This window comes from Caloenas nicobarica, chromosome 1 (assembly GCF_036013445.1).
Source record: "Caloenas nicobarica isolate bCalNic1 chromosome 1, bCalNic1.hap1, whole genome shotgun sequence".
Lineage (NCBI taxonomy): Eukaryota > Metazoa > Chordata > Aves > Columbiformes > Columbidae > Caloenas > Caloenas nicobarica.
This window is the reverse complement of record NC_088245.1, coordinates 48,076,456-48,093,444: the sequence shown is the minus strand read 5'-3', so window position 1 is coordinate 48,093,444 and position 16,989 is coordinate 48,076,456. Positions and strand designations below refer to the sequence as shown.

The window sequence follows — 16,989 nt, the reverse complement described above, 5'->3', positions numbered from 1 at the left end:
GCTCTATAATGTCACCGTATGTAGAAAAGGTAAACAAATAAATGCAATTATGCAATTAATACTCACAGACCGATTCAACACAGCTGCTGACCATCTTCCTGTGACAGCTTTTGCTGTCATCGAGTTACTCACTGAGTGTGTGCATCCAGGCCAGCTGGGTCTGTGGCTGACTAATCTCACTTCCTCCTCCTACTCCACTTTGCAATCTTAGAAAAGTCTTACTGCAATTACAACCCTATTTCAAACCCTAGATTCATTATTTTGCATAAAAGCATTTTTGTATCTTAGTTGAGTATGGCAGAAAGTCTGTTCAGCAGCAAAAAACGGATGCATGCACATATACAGAATGAAGTCTCAGAGAAATACCTAGATTTTATATAAAAATATTCTTCAGTAAATCCCAGAGTATTTCACAAGAGTTGTTATTATCCCTATGTATAAATGGGGAAACTGAGGCACAGAAGTGCAGCGTCTTTCACTTAGCACTAATTTTAAGAGTCACTGGACAATTTCTGAATGATCTTAACTGGCAGTACTGGCTGAAACTCTACTGAGGGAAGAAAAAAAAAAACCCCAGTTATATCGTTTACCAACTTAGGACATCAGAATGGGATGCTATGAGTAGGAGCCTTCGCTGTAGCAAATAACTTTTGATTTTTTTTTCATTAAGTGGCTGCTTGAATACAGGCATAATATTGCTTACTTCAACTACAGTAATCGACAAGAACACAAATTATTTAGGCTGTGTATGACCAACACAGGCACTTTAGTTTTGTCATCTGTTATTTACAGTTGCATCTTGATTCCTTACCAGTAACTGGATGGAGAGATGACAGGATGGCATGAGATCTGCTAGAGAATGAAGATCGCCTGTTGACAGAAGCATTGGCATTTACTCTGGGTCTTTACTTATTGATTAAAACACAGAAAACTGTCTGGCTACAGCATAACTTGAGAAGACTTGAAAATTAAGACCATAACTAAACTACATCTCATTAAAAATTCGTATCCTAAATTTATAGAATGACCTCACAAAGATTAAGATATGTTATTTCAGGAGTGAAGGCTTGTCCATCTCCATTGTTAAGACACCACCTTTGCCATAAAACAAACCCATCCATTCACAAATTCAGTTCCACTTCTAGGTATGATTGTATAGTACCTTTTCTACTCCAGATTTAAAGGAAACAAAGGCAACCAAATGCTTACTCCTGGAAGGTTTTGAAACATTGGCTTCTATGAAAAAAAAGAAATATTTATTATATTAATTTTGCTAATGAGCAGCCTGAATGATTTTACTAAGAAAACATTTCATAAATATGCCACTGCAGCAAAAGAGCTAGAACAGCCAAGTCTAAATCTTCCATTTCCGATGAGGGGAGGGAGGAGTGTGGGGGTGTGCAACTGCTTACTCAAAAGCCATGCCAATCCAGATGTCAGCTCTGATTTATACATTTATTCTTAAACAGAGCCAACCAACATAGTCCTGCCCTCATTACTACACAGCATTTGTTGCCTAACTATAGGGCAACTGTTTCATCAGTTAGAATATTTCCCGGAGAAGTTTGTAACTGACTGCTTGAGTAAGAACAGATGATGGGTTTTTTTCAGCAAGAGAGCAACCTGGAAACACAACTTTCCAGGTCTTCAAAGACATGAAGTCCCAGAGGTCTGCAACTCCTCACCACTGGTGCCTCCACAGTATCCCTGCAGTTAGTGGAGAGAACGACCTCCTTCTGTTGAGCCTGTACAGAGTGAGCAATTCTCCTCTCCATTGTCTACAACCTGCTGAAGCAAGCACAGCTGCTGGCAGTTATTAATAACCCCATCTCCAGACCTGCTGGAGAACTTTATCGTCATGCTTCCGAGCTGTCCTGAAGCAATTCCTCTCTCCCTACCAGAAAGTTGTAATCCATCAGAACATGCTTCTAAGAATAGACTCGCAGAACATTATGTGTCAGGGAGGGGATAGACCTCATCTACTGTCTCCTAAAAAAATCTTTTTATAGAAACTGTCTAAAAATAGCCTAGAAACTTAACAGGGAACGTGCTTTAGTTTTTTTTAAAAAGTGAAAATAAAGTTCTGTAGTAGCTTCAATTGCAACCTTTCAGAACCAGGATTTAAGTTACAAAATCTGCCATTGTAGTCATGCTTTAAGAGCACACATTTCCAGAACAAGATCATTACAGAAATACCCACAGGTTACCTCTAATTTAAAACTAATTATGCAATGAGGATATAAAATCAAGGAATCTAAAAAATCTAGTGAAGGCTGTTTTGTGAACCAAGATTCCAGAGAGCTGTCAGGTGTTCCTAGTGAGTTCTCACAAGGGACAAAAAATTGCTAATGATTTCTAATGAACCTTACAAGTGATACTGCATCAGAGTGATGTGACAGTGGATTAAATACATGGTAGCACTAGGCAACAGATACCTGTAATCTTCCAGGTGGCTGCCCTCTGTCTGGATCAGAAATTCCCCACAGAGAACCATGTAGCATTTGCTGTGTGGAAAAAAACATAACAATTGAAAACAGGCCAGTACAGGCCAGCATGTGCTGCAACATTTATTTTAAAAAACCCCTTCAAAGTCAAGATCTTTTGCTGTTTTTTACAATCTTGTTTATGAATTGGCTCTTTAGCTGTTAACAACAGAATACCACCAGCCTATAAAATCCCACCATTAGCAGACTTGTTTGTCACATTCATCAGTAACATCAGAAACTCTACTCTTTCAAACTTGTGTCTGAGGAGAGAGAGCGCACATACCTGTGAGCATGTGTCTGTATGCAATCCTCAGAAAATACATATGGCACTGAAAAGTAAAAAAAATGGCTTGATAAAAGCAAATAAATCAATATAGGAAACAATAACGTAGGAGCACCACAGAAGGCTTATATTGCAATGATGACTAATACAATGGAGCATATCAAGATCTAGTATTTTTTATGAAGAGCGTAATTTTCTAAGGGGCTAGCAAGAGGTTTTAAAAAATCAATTTTTCTAACAGATGCTGCTCAATATAGAGGAGTTAAAACAAACAAACAAACAAACCAACAAACCAACCAGATACCTGTCTTATAGTGATGAAAGCAGCAGGTGTGATTTGCAGTGGTCTCCAGCTGTGAAGGGAGTTAATTTCAAGGTTTCCACTGGACAGCAAAGGATTTTTGTCTCCTGTGTGGATGAACAATATCCTTTCGAGAAGACATCTAAGAATCAGAGGTGTCAACCACAGTTGTCATCACCACTGAGTTTAGATAATCTTTTATAGAAGCTCTGACGACTAAGTCATGAGCACCTTGAAGATAAATCAGAGAAGCCTTAATTTTACTTAATATCTCCTAGGAAAGCACAATGCGCTTGTGCCACAGGTCTGCACACAGACACACACACAGAACACACGTGGCAGCGTTCTGTGCTCAGGGACCATCGCAAGGTGCATTTGTATCCAGGTGTGTCGCACTGCGGCCATCCAGGAGAAAGGCAAGAATCCTGAGCAGCAGTCCCCTCCTTGTCACAATCTGCTCCTGGTCATTAACTTGACAAGAGTCATTTTGAAGTAACTCTGTTCATCTCCACTGTGCCTGTGGACAAGATATTCCTGAAGCTCAATCCTTAAATGAAACTTCACTCCTTTATTTTAGTTTCCAGAGCGCATTTGTTTCAGACAGTTTATAACCATTTATTTCTTTTTGTCAATACTGTCCTTGAGCTTAAAATCCTCAATGTGTTTTCTTTGTCTATCAGTATAACCACTCTTGCTTGTATTCAGCTTCAAAAGGCTATTGTTCACCCAAGGGCGGCCCTCATCCTAGTACAAGGAATTACTTGTGAGAATGATGATCTGACACAGCAGAAGACACATAGAACTGTGTTGCCTCTGTTTGGGGCTTGAGCTCAGAACAGCTGCACGCAGAAACTTGATGGGAATAATGGAGACAACTGATCTCCACAAAGGTGAAGGAGTCTTGTAGTGGAGATGTGATCTTCTACCTTGGTTACATCTCTCCAAGTAGTATGGAAAACATTTTGGCCCATCTCTGCCCCCTTTCTCCATGGCTTACTGAATGTAATATTGCAAGAAGGCTCAGAATGGATGTCTTGCATCTTCAACTGTTGGGAAAAACATCTTAGAATCATAGAATAGAATCATAGAATCATTTTGGTTGGAAGAGATCCTCTGGATCATCGAGTCCAACCATAACAAAACTCTAGCACTAAACCATGTCCCTAAGAACTTCATCTAAATGCCTTTTAAACACCTCCAGGGATGGTGACCCCACCTCTTCCCTGGGCAGCCTGTTCCAATGCCTGACAACCTTTTCCATGAAGAATTTTTTCCTAATATCCAATCTGAGCCTCCCCTGGCACAACTTGAGGCCATTTCCCCTTGTCCTGTCTCTTGTTACTTGGGAGACCAACACCCTCCATGCTACAACCTCCTTTCAGGTAGTTGTAGACAGCGATCAGGTCTCCCCTCAGCCTCCTTTTCTCCAGGCTAAACAAACCCAGTTCCCTCAACCGCTCCTCATAAGACTTGTGCTCGAGACCCTTCACCAGCTCTGTCACCATCCAAAAAGAAACCTTCCCACTACTGATGGGAACAATCAGCTCTTGACTAGTGATTTCTGGCTATACTTCTGGAAGTTATCAGCATAACTACAACTCTGCAGCTACAGAACAAAGTGAGATGTTGCTGAAATTGTGAGGCTTCCACCAATGACTGCATGAAGTTGCTGTACCACAGCCAACAACCAGAAAAGACGCAATGGTTTGAAGACCTGTGGAAGAGGTTGCATTAGCCAGGACTCTCCAGAAGAGCAATTCTGTGAAAGGAGCAGAGACACAGTTGGCTGATGTGACGCAGAGATGCTTCATGGGTGTGTGAAAGCTCACGGTGCTGGAGCCATTGCAGGTGCTAGAGCAACAGGTCAGACAATTGATTTTTGTCTCTACTTCTTATCTTTTATCAATGTTGTGTAAATATAACGTTGTCTTTGAAACGCTTTGTGACTTGGTCTCTGAAAGAAGCAAATCAGGTAGCCCCAGAGCAGCAGCACACCTGGGGCATTCAGGTGAGTTTCTGCGTGCTTTAAACATTTGAGATCACAGAATCACAGAATGTTAGGGATTGGAAGGGACCTCAAAAGATCATCTAGTCCAATCCCCCCGCCGGAGCAGGAACACCCAGATGAGCTTGCACAGGGAGGCGTCCAGGTGGGTTTCAATGTCTCCAGAGAAGGAGACTCCACAACCCCTCTGGGCAGCCTGTTCCAGTGTTCTGGCACCCTCACTGAGAAGACGTTTCTTCTCATATTTAAATGGAACCTCCTGTGTTCCAGTTTGTACCCATTGCCCCTTGTCCTATCATTGGTTGTCACTGAGAAGAGCCTGGCTCCATCCATGTGCTGTTTCATGTACATAAAACCCAGGCCTTGCCCATGAAAAGGTATTACAGGCACTGTGGAGGTTTGGCAGGCTGAACAGAGGGAGCTGATGTGTAATTTAACCTGGAAGGCAAGCAGGCCCTGCTCACCGGTTTATGAAATAACCGGTAACATCAGAGATTTCCCTTCCAATTGTCGGCTCGCGACAGACCCCTCCCGCCGGCCCGCCCGAACTGCAACTCCCGGCGTGCCGCGGGGCGAGCCGCCCCCGGAACCGGAAGGACATTCGGTGTCACTTCCGGTGCTGTGACCGTTGGCGGGCTGGTGAGGGACGCGACAGCGGCAGCTGCACAGGTACCTGCTGAGCGGCCGCGGCCGGAGGGAGGATCCGGGCGGGCGGTGGCGGTTCCCCCCGGCTGCGGTTGTCGCGTTCGGCTGTTGCGCTTTTCGCCGGGAAAGTGGTCGTGTCGGCGGGCCGGCCCGCGGGGGCAGCGCTGCTTCGCCTGAGGGTCGCGCTGTGCAGCGCTTCTCCCCCTCCATCTCCGTAGTCACAGAACGTTTTGGGTTGGGAAGGACCTTCAAAGGTCACCTAGTCCAACCCCCTGCAATGAGCAGGGACATCTGCAACTAGATCAGGTTGCTCAGAGCCCCGTCCAGCCTGGCCTGGGATGTCTCCAGGGATGGGGCATCTACCACCTCTCTGGGCAACTTGGGCCAGTGTTTCACCACCCTCAGTGTAAAAAATTTCTTCCTCATGTCCAGCCTGAATCTCCCCTCCCTTTGGTTTAAAACCATTACCCCTTGTCCTATCACAACAGGCCCTACTAATAAGTCTGTCCCCATCTTTCTTATAGGCCCCTTTTAAGTAACTGAAAGGCCTCAATAAGGTCTCCTCGGAGCCTTCTCTTTTTTGTATCTAATGACAACACGTGTCCGGCTGATGCAGGGGAGCAGCAAGCTGGGCCTCCAAAATGGGCCAGAGGAAGAGAGTTCATGTAGTTTCAGAGAGCTTAAATTGCTGCATTTAGCACTCTTTTTGTTTTGCTTTTTTCTTTGTTTCTTGGTTTTTACGAGCCTGCAGATCCATTTTTATTAACAATAGAAGTGTCAGGTTTTGTATGCTTGCTTGTTGCTGACAGACCTTTAAGGGTTTTCTGTGTGCAGCCTCAGGGCTGGGAATGTCCCCAGCTAAACTGTAGTGGTCCTGGAGGCGAGGCGGAGAATAGGCCAGTGCTTGGACCCTGTCCTTCGGCAGGGCGGTCCAGATCTGCTGTGTTCCTCACGCCTTTTTTGTCAATGAGCTTTCAAAGGCAAATTATATATAAAAGCAGCTCTTTTATAAACATAATATAAGTAAAAATCATAAATATATATAAAATATAAATATTGTTTTATATGTATATAAAAGCAGCTCTTTTATATATATAAAAGCAGGTCTGTACATGCCATGTTAGTGTTCTCTGACTTCAGCAGCACTTGTCACAGGGAAAGAAAATTATGAATAATTATATGTCGAAATTGGAAAACGCACATTTCTGCTGATGTTCTGAGGCACTAGATATGAAGTAGTTTTAAATAAGTCTTGTTTCTTTTTTATTTACGAGTATGTTTTTAAACTCTCTCCAGTTATGATTTTTTTAAGTATCATTATAAGTTTCACAGAATCACAGAATGTTAGGGATTGGAAGGAACCTCGAAAGATCATCTAGTCCAATCCCCCTGCCGGAGCAGGAACACCTAGGTGAGGTTACACAGGAAGGCGTCCAGGCGGGTTTTGAATGTCTCCAGAGAAGGAGAATCCACAACCTCCCTGGGCAGCCTGTTCCAGTGTTCCGTCACCCTCACTGAGAAGAAGTTTCTTCTTTCTCATCAAAGCTTTTTTTTTTTCCTGTAAGCAGTGAAAAATTAAGATCTTTATACGTATCTTCCTGGTTCTGTGAAATTTGGAGTTATATTTAAGGTATTATAAATGGTGTTTTGTAGCTTTTAGGTGTATTGCTTTTGAGGAGGGTGAAACCAACTGCATCTAGACAGTTTGTTAACTACAGTGTTATTTATAAGTACATCTATTATTTTACTGGGTGGTGATAGTTATATTGTGAACAAGAAAAACATGTTTGGGGAATAATTCTGTGGAGTGTGCAGAAGGAAGGATGCAAAACTTAGGTGGGTGAGTACCAGTAGAAAAACTGTGAGAAGACCCAAGCTTAGAAACTTTTTTTAAAGTTAGTGATGTACCTCTCAGTAAATAAAGTCTTGTACCCCATTTGACTATTTAGGAGGCAGGCGCCAGTATCTTAAATAATAAGGACTTCTAAACAACTGACAAATAATGAAGAATGTACTGCACAAATTTTATTTATCCTTAAGATATTCAAGAAGTTAAACTGTCAGTCTTTTGTACCCTGAACAGTTACGAAACTGGTTTCTTTCAGAAGGTGTTCTGCAGAAAAAAAGGATACAGTGTCTGTTTGAATTCCATCTTGTCCAGGACTGGTTTCCGCTCTGCTGTCAGCATGGCAACATCACTGAGAACTGTGTGGTCCACCTTCTTTTGGATGCGTTCAGCAGCAACCTGTAGGCAGGCCCCACTGCAGAGTAAGTAGTGATGAAATTCTTAAAGTTCTATACTGAAATTTGTTCTCGAGAGCCTCTTTCCTCTACTGTTTAAAGTAATGGAAGCATGGAAGTGAATTTTTAGTTGAACAGAATCAAGTCTGGTATTCCATGTTCTCTGCTAATAATTAAAGGATATCTTGATTTGTTGTGGGTTTTTTTTTTCTTTTAAAACTTCCGTGGTCCACATATGATGCTTAACTTGTAAACACCACCCCTCTTACCACTGATGATATTCGAAAATTTAAATTTATTTTTTCAGACTTACAAACAGTGGTGAGAAAAGGCTACAGTAAAATCTCATTACTTAACATAAACCAAGAACAAGTGAAAACAGGCAATATTATTTCTTAGGGTTTTGTCATGTTTTAGATGTTAATAGGAAGATGTAGAGGAGGTGGTAGAAAAGACAGAAATTGAGAAAATATAATGGACATGTGACATTTGAGAAGTTAGTGGGCAAGGAGGGGAAAGAAATCTTAGGAAGAAATATGGACTATTTACATTAATATTTTACCAGAACTCAACTTCTTTAATTATTAAGAATGGTTTAATTGGAAGAACTGAAGCATGGAAGTGCTAACAGAAATTCTGTATTTAAGAATTCTATATCTAAAATATTTATTTAAAAATACTAGCTGTATCTAAATTTAAATTTAATAATTTTACATCTAAAATATTTCTGAGAGGAAAATAGCTGCATATAAGTTTCCTCTTGGTTCTTTCAGCTTTTCCAGTTTTGACACACTGAATGCACTCCCCCTCCATTATGAACAGCCAAGAAGAATCACATTTGTATTAAAACTAAAAATGGTCTAAATAAACTAACATGTCAGAAAAAAGTTGAAACATTTTTATGACTTATTTGAAAACAGAAGGCTCAGAACATGCTAAAACTTAGTTCTTGTTATTGTAATTCAGGTCTTAAAGTGTAGTGGTAAAAGAAGCTTCACTGGACTCAGAAACTTATACGTGGATTTATGGCAGTTTCTGGCAGTAAAGGAAGCGATTTGCCAGTAAAAATAACTATAGGCACCTCCCAGGCCTGTTTTAGGCATGCGTACCTACGTCGTTGTGGAAGGCAAGATGCCTATGGTATGGTTCCTATATAAGGGATTGTTACTGTTTAACACTACGTTAGGCTTACAGTTAGACTCGATGATCTTAAAGGTCTTTTCAACCTAAGTGATTCTATGGAATAATGAGAATAGAATCGGGGGAAAGCTCAGTTGGAAGGGACTTTGGGTGGTCTGTGGTCCAAGCTCCTGCTCCAAGCAGGCTCAGCTCTGCAGTCACACCAGTTCGCTCAGGGCTTTGTCCAGCTGGGCCTTTGAAACCTGTGAGGACAGAGACTGTGCAAACCTGCCTGGGCCCCAGTCCCACTGGTTGGCTGCCCTCACGAGGAACACGTTTCTCTACGTATCTACTCAGAGCTTCTCGTTTCAAATTACGAATGTCTTTACTACTACTTGTAATTCTTGTGGTTACTTTCCTTGGAGCAACAGGAACGTGGGGAGAAGGGTGAAGTTCTCTAGTGTTACAGCAACCAAGATATTACGGTTTTGTGTTTTCTGTAGCTCATATGGCAGTCGCCAGCAAGGTACAAATTTGGTTTTCACTATGAAATTATTATCTTCCCTGTAAGTCATATGGTAAATGTTCTTTGCATGTATAAAAATTGTGATCTAATGGTGAAATCTCTAGGTAGTTTGTTCATACTGTGATTTTTCTTGGGATAACAATATAATTGGGAAGGTAAATGTAGGCCGTAGCTACCTAGATACTGTATTTTTGGTTGCACTAGTAATCTGTGTAGTAAAGTGAACTTCTATTCAGACATTATTTGGGCTTTGTTAATCTAAAACTGAGTATGATTATAATCCCTGATTAAGACTTAGAACAGAACGAAAATGTAAACATTCTTTAATGTTTGTTTTTACATTCGTGTTCTTTTATTTTTCAGATGGAGCTGTGTATCATGCTTGCCATAAATCTACATACGCAGTTCTCCCTGAAGATTACAATTGGTACTTAAATGTGCTTTGATGTGTAGTATTTTCATGTGACGTTTATTCCAGGGCTACTTTCTCTGTTATGAAGTTGCCATATAATGGTATAAAACACATCTTCTGCTAGTTTTGGATACAGGTAGTAATTTTAACTCAAGTACTGTTTCCAATCACAACAATTGTGAAGTTAATATTTCAAAAAATAAGTGTAATGAAAAATCATGCAGGACTCACTCTAAACATTGTGATGACCCCCGTACTCCTGCAGTTTTGTTTGTGGAAGAGCAAAAGCAGCTAAGAACAGTCATTTTCATTGATGCTTATTGTTAAGACAAAGTCCAGGTATTTTTGTGCTGCTGCATGGGAAACTTGCATAGAAACCAGAAAAGATGACACAGATATAGTGCGAAACACACAGTCGGTGTCATACAAGGTTTTAGTAAGCTAGCGTGTCATGGGAAGGGGAAGGAAGCTGAGAAAAGTCATGTTCCCTCAAGGAACCTCTCAGTAGGACTTTTTTCTCATGCTCATCATCTTTTACCAAATATAAAAGTTGGAACCCCACACAGAGCTTTGTTTCTTATTCTTTCTTTTGTAGATGCCACACTTCTTATGAAGGCATGTTGTCCTACATATCACTGATGATCATTATCCCTATATGGTCTTACTGTTTTATGTGTAATTATTTAAACTGTTAAATGTTTTTTCCCAACCCATATTTCCAGCTGCCTTTAATACTTTATTTTAGCCCTTTTTTCCTCTTTAAAAAAAAACAAAACCAAAAACACAAACCCCCAAAAAACCACAACAACAACAAAAACTGAAGATAGCTGAGAGGAAAAAAAAAAAGCATTTGTGATTTGTGGCCCTTATTTTATAGAAGATCCTTAAGAATTCATAAATGCAAGGTCAAAACTGGTTTTCTTTGGGACTTGGGCTGTTCAGTTGCTCAGCATTTCTGAAAATTTTAAGGTATGCATTTATAAGTTTTTATTTTTATAGCAAAGTGGAACTTGCAGTCACATCGGATTTGAAGACAATTGTCTGCTACCACCCTTCACTTGAGATTCCATATGAGCACACAAAAGTATGTCCAAATGTATACATTTCTATTTCTTATTCATGCAAAAGCATAAGTAATTAATAATTTTGAGTCTTTAGGGCATCTTTTTAAAATTTAAAATACTGAGGTACTTTTTATTACATGATCAGCATGTCCATGAAGTGAGTGAAGGATGAATGTAGCTGCTGCCATGAGGAGGACCTTATTCTTAGTTGAATTGAGGGAAAGTTGCAGAGTAAGAAATGTTCAGATATCACAGAATATAGTAACTCCAGAAGAATTATATGAGACACTCAAATACTCGTGCTCTACAGGGAGAACTGGTGTTTGTCCATGAGTGTACTCCTCAGAGGATGTTTGGAATGCAGGTTATAGCTGACACATCCTGCTGTGCACAGATGCCACAGCGTGGGCAAGAGGATATAAAGAAATGCTGCTGCTGCTGCTGAATATTTTCAACTCAAGCTTTAAATTCCATTCATCACTCTGGGTTCATAAACGCCACAAACAACTTCAAATATTAAGTTTTTATCTATCAGTAGTACTTTCAATGTGTTCTTAACACTGATGAAACCTAATTCTAGATAAACTTTCCTAGAGTACACTTTTTATTTCAATTTCCAGTACTCATGTGCTAGTAAAATACAGCAGGTGGTAGCTATGTTGCTGAAGTACCCAATGTGAAAATCCTCCATTGAAAACTTACAACATTTTAGCACTCCTTGCCTGCAAGTTAGAGATCAGTACTTTTGAATTTATCAGTTGCATGTCTCAGGAAAAATGGGCGTAAAAGACTAAAACAAGGAAAAATATTTGTAATGGTGCTAGTAGTTAGGTTTCAGGTCTTACAGATGCACAATGAGGAAGTGACATTCTTCTCCATGGTAAAAATCATCTAAAAGCTTTTCTAGCAATGATGACTGTAACTGAATAAATATCTAAATAAAAATGAATACTTTTGTATTAGTAGAACTGAAGCTTATGATTCAGCTAGTGAACCGTAAGGATGAGATCGACAATAATGATGACAGCAGTGCTGATTTTAGGGGTAGGGTGATCAGCTGTAGCACCTGGAGTAATGAGATGTTTCTAGACATCTGCTCTGGGGCAGGCAGTAAGCAGCCTTTGCAATTACAAGTATTCTGTATTTCTTTGGTTTCAGCTGTTAAGAGTAAATTGTAAGGCTATCTATGTAGCTTGGCTTTCTTTTTCTAAAAAAAAAAAAAGGCAGAAAAAGGAAATATATACACTACTGTTTTCACAGCCCATACCACGGCCAGATCCAGTGAATAATACAGAAGAAACCCTTGATCAAGTTTTGAAATCGAGATTGAATGAAAAAGAACTAAAGAACAGTAGAGGTCCTACAATTGAAGAGCTCAGCAAAATGTTTTACACAACAAAACATCGCTGGTATCCTGTGGGACAGTAAGTATTTTCTGTTCAGTATTTGTTCCTTTTGGAGGTAAAGGGAAGTACAGGAATAATTTTATGACTAGATTCAACCTAGGATAAGTCACGTGAGACAAGATACTGTTAGCACATGGACTGCTACTTCGAATCTTAAATGCAGTGTTGTGTAAATGGAAGACTATTTCATAAGGTTTTTTTAATGCTGCTCCTTGGTAGCCTTTGCAACTTTTTCAGATATGTCACAGAGTAGAAATTTCTCATACCGCCTATGTTAGCTGCTGGTTAAAGTGATTTATTAAAGTTGCATAAGAGAATCTAGTAAATAAAATACCCTCAATGGATATAACCAAATACAGCTTGGAAACATGCGTTGTCATTTCCTTAACAACTTTTCAGGAAAAAAACTTCATAGGATGATTCTCAGACTTAAGAACAGTAGAGGTTTTTCATTTGAAATGGTGAAAAGTGCACTGTGGTGTGCCTTGTACTCAGAAAGCGAGGAGGAGGAGAGGTGCAAAAATACATAACTGAGCTTAAAGAGGAACTATATATGTTCATATATGCTAAGAGAAAAAAATGGTATTCTAGTTTGTGTTACTCCTTTCCAGCCTGTGTTACTACACATTTTGGTAGCTGCTAATTTTATAGCTATGGAGACTTGATACAGGTAGAATTTTTTTTTACTTTTTTTTGGCCACAGAAAACTTTTTAATTGTGTTTTGGGAGTAGAAGAATGAAATGGTAGAACTTTTTATGGATGGCCAAAGGGTAGCTGTCACTTTCATGAGCATCAAACAGGATCTTCCTTGGTTTAGGGTGGGTAATTAAGAGGAAAGTAGGGATCATTTTTGTTGTGAATAATTTGAGGTTTAGTTTGTCTGCAGAATGTTACGCTATTTAATGTACAGTCTGGCATAATTCCTTGGAACATAATGTCTCTTTGTTCTATAGCAATATTCGAGCCATAGGAAAAGCCAACCATGTAATAAAGTTAACACTGCACAAAGGATTAAGAATAAACAGCAGCCTCTGTACCTATTCAGCTGTAGAGCTGATTGGATTATTGCGTGCTTGTAGCAGATGCAGCAGTAGAAATGAGTAGCGTTATGTAACTACATGAACAGCAGAGACAACATCTAACGAGTGGTGATGGGTTGTGCTCATGTATCTTGTGTTTCGCTGACTTGTGTAACCTCAGATCAAGAACTGGGGGCAAAAATATCCAGAAAATCAAAGACTGTCCAAAGCTTGTGTTCATTGCAGCCTTTTTTTCTTCTAGGTATCATAGAAGACGCAAGAATCCTAATCCTCCCAAAGACCGATAATTAAAATAACTTCTTCTTCAGCAGCACTTTGCTATTAATCTTTATTGGAAATAAAAATTACAGAAAGTTGAGATGTTTGGCAATTTTGTGTGAGTGCTATAACGAAAACATGCTTAACTTGACTATACTACTTGAACTAGTTGACAGAAAAAACAACAAAACTGCAGTAATGCAGCAAGGATTCAGTGAAGGGTATTGTATATGCACAGTCAGCGAATGTGCTAGTCTTAGAACTGGATGGAACAGGTGATGGAGTGCTCACATTACACTCAGAGGCTTCTCATTGGTAAAGTAAATGCATAGAAGTATTGTGTCAAAATGGGAAGTCTGGAACCGGACACATTGAAGTTTGGTGTTATTTTGAGGGATAATTTTTTTTTTTAGAAATCTAGTAACTGAAATGCAAGTGAGCTTGGATACCGAGGTAGTAATGAAATAGTATTGATTAAAAATATATGAGGTATTTATTAGAATGGTGAAATAGCTTTGGTTCTTCTATTACACTTGTAACTTTTTTAACCCTACCCCAACTCCCATTCAGTGAGGATACCATGTTTGTGCATAAATCGGAATAGCTGTACCTCAGGGGAGGAGGAGTCCTCTTGCTTCAGCAAGGTAACTGGTGAAGACTCCCAGCTCTTTCTAGCTTACCTAGGGGGAAGGACTGGCCCTTTATCATATAAAATGCTTCAAATTAAGGAAATTTCAGTTGATTTTACTTCATAGCTTTAGCATTTTGTAGTGCTTAAATGTTTCTGCTATTACATATTCTGTGTCATCTAGCGTTTTCTTTCTTGGGAGAATGAGATTCTTTACTCCAGTCAACAGTTTTAGGCATCAGCCTTCTGATAGAAGGGGCTAGCTTGGGTGCCTCTGCAGGGATCCCAGTGACTTCATTAAGTCTTCATAGCAGATCCTTATAAATAATCAGAAAATAATTATCCCATGTATGTCATACATTTTGATTGTACTTCCTTTCCAAAGCAACTTGGATGAGATAGGAAGGTTCTTCTTTCTTCTGTTAGTCTAGTGTAATTTTGCCAGCATGTGTTCTCTACGCATTTTCGTAGCAGTTGAGCACCATATAAAGTCTCTAATCCTGGTCACTTTTAGTATAAAGAACACTTTCCTAAAGTTATTACTAAATAACTTTTTTTTCCTTGAATTTCCTTTAATAATGAAAAAAAGCAATGTTGGATGCGTGTAACATTTCCACCTTTAAATACCTCTGGAAAAATTTACATAAAGCTAGTCTAAGTATCTTGGTATTATTTTAAAAAGTTTTTAAATCCGAATACCAGTTAGCTGATAATGGTTTATCATGGCAGAGCATGAAAATCGTTTTGCATATTCTCCCAGTTACACTTGCAAGATGTCTGAGTCCGTGTTTAAGTCCACCTCAGTCAAGTGATTTTTGGCTCCATATTTTACCATGTGTTGCTTGTGTGATAACAAACGTGCTGGTACCATGAAGGAATGTCTGTTTTGCCTGTGAAAAGGATCGCTGCGTATTCTGCAAGTTCAATTGCATGAAAATAATTTTTTTTCTGCCTAGATCGTAACTTTTTAAAATAGATTTTAGTAATTTGTAGTACAATAAATTTTAGTACTTTCATCAATTCATGGTGCCTGGTACTGACACTGGTCCATAACTGAGAAGCTTACATTTCATGTTTAGTGTTTTGTTATGCTCCACTGCATAAAGTTGAGCTCCCTTTATAGTTGGAAAGCTGAGACCTAATTTTTCACTTTTCCAGTGTAAGAAAATATATTCTTGGATTAATTTAAACTTTCAATTATTTTCCTCCTTTCTCCTCCCCAATACTTTTGCTTATTGCTAATACTACTAAGACATTTTGCTTTACAGAAGCCGCCTCACATTTGTCTGTTCCTGCCTGTCATTCCCCATTTATGACCAAGCATCCACAATCACTGAAGAAATGTTGGATTTTTCAATGTTTCCCAAATGTTTTTGGATGCATTTCAGGCATTTTGAGGGCTAAAAATCTATGATGTGCTGGACTGCTATCTTTAAAGTACTTCTGCTTCTGACCAGTTACTGGAAACTGAGTCTAAAACATGTTCACTACACATAGTCTCTGCCATTTTATAATTGCATTAATTCATAAAATTGGTATTTTAAAATCTTTCCCTGTGTTACAGTGCCACTCTCAATCTTTCTATGTTCTCTTACACTAAATCTTCCTCCTGAGCCATCTAATTAAAATCTTATTCTCACAGTAATTCCAAGCTGTCCTGATTTTCTAGGTCTTGAACAACTACATAAAGCTCTTTATCTGTTTCTCGTTACTCAGAACCTCAGAAGTCCATCTGTTTGATTCTTGTCCCACTTCTATGCAAAAGAATAATCCATTTCAAAGTTAGTTTGGGATGTCTGTTTTCTGTTGCTCTTGTTCCTTGTAATCAAAAACTTTAGTTGCATAGAATTCACTGAATGTTAAGTCTGCTCTGGTGTTTTTGTGTCCAATTTTAGGCATTTTGCTATTTGCTTTGTATCTAGTAGTTTCTAGGTGTTTCAGACCTTATTAGTCTCATTGCTGTGAACAGTATGCAGTTTGGTACATCTTAGAGATGTCTTTTTTTTTTTAATGTCTCACTGAAAGTCTCCTTGGGCTTTGTCTCCTAGCACACCATTAGAAAACTCTGTTTCAGTCAGATGTCAAAAAGTTTGTCCTCAGTTCAGACCAGTTAAATTGCAGTTCAATTTATCGTGATGCCCTAGTGAAAAGAAAGTTCTTTCACTTCTTCTAGGTAGACCTGAATTTTAAAAGGAAGCATGCTTTTCAAACAGGTTTTTTTGCCTTTTCTCCGTGTAAATTATGTTGTTCTGAAGATTCTTGGTGCTACCACCAGGAGGCAATCTTGCACAATAACGCAACTGGATTTGTCTGAAACCAGAGAGTATTTAGCTGTATCATCAAATTTAACACTGTGAAAGAAATGCATTAACTGCTCTTTAATTAAATTTGTAAGAACTTAAGAAAAAGGAACTTCCTAACAAGTGTGCAAGTCATTGGATTCAAAGAGCCAGAGGTTATTTTGCAGGACTTGCCTGTTTGCTTTGACTGATGTGACTCTTCTAATGTGTAGTCGAGATCTATGTTCACACTTAAACAAAAAAAGCCCTAGCTTCTCAGTTTTGGAAAAAAAGA

The 16,989-nt window shown here is 39.2% G+C and overlaps 1 protein-coding gene across 3 annotated transcripts; it reads left to right on the top strand.

Annotated features, from left to right (window-relative positions):
• Window positions 1-5,671: 5,671 nt before the first annotated feature.
• On the top strand, window positions 5,672-13,887 carry MRPL42 (mitochondrial ribosomal protein L42). Of its 3 annotated transcripts, none has more exons than XM_065627564.1 (6): window positions 5,672-5,744; window positions 7,826-7,988; window positions 9,970-10,033; window positions 11,018-11,102; window positions 12,343-12,506; window positions 13,771-13,887. In XM_065627564.1, exons 2-6 carry the CDS (start codon window positions 7,907-7,909, stop codon window positions 13,814-13,816), a joined length of 441 nt encoding a protein of 146 aa, XP_065483636.1. In that variant the 5' UTR covers window positions 5,672-5,744; window positions 7,826-7,906; the 3' UTR covers window positions 13,817-13,887. The 3 variants fall into 3 exon arrangements, with proteins under 3 accessions (XP_065483636.1, XP_065483647.1, XP_065483657.1); XM_065627575.1 differs by having other exon boundaries at window positions 5,692-5,744; window positions 7,829-7,988; XM_065627585.1 differs by having other exon boundaries at window positions 5,697-5,744; window positions 7,882-7,988.
• The last annotated feature ends 3,102 nt before the right edge of the window (window positions 13,888-16,989 follow it).

What these genes read in the sequence shown, in the direction of transcription:
- MRPL42 (XM_065627564.1), top strand. Translation starts at nt 7,907, where the DNA reads ATGGCAACATCACTGAGAACTGTGTGGTCCACCTTCTTTTGGATGCGT. An exon ending in TAGGCAGGCCCCACTGCAGA is followed by an intron (nt 7,989 to 9,969) that starts GTAAGTAGTGAT and finishes TTTATTTTTCAG; the next exon opens with ATGGAGCTGTGTATCATGCT. An exon ending in CTCCCTGAAGATTACAATTG is followed by an intron (nt 10,034 to 11,017) that starts GTACTTAAATGT and finishes TTATTTTTATAG; the next exon opens with CAAAGTGGAACTTGCAGTCA.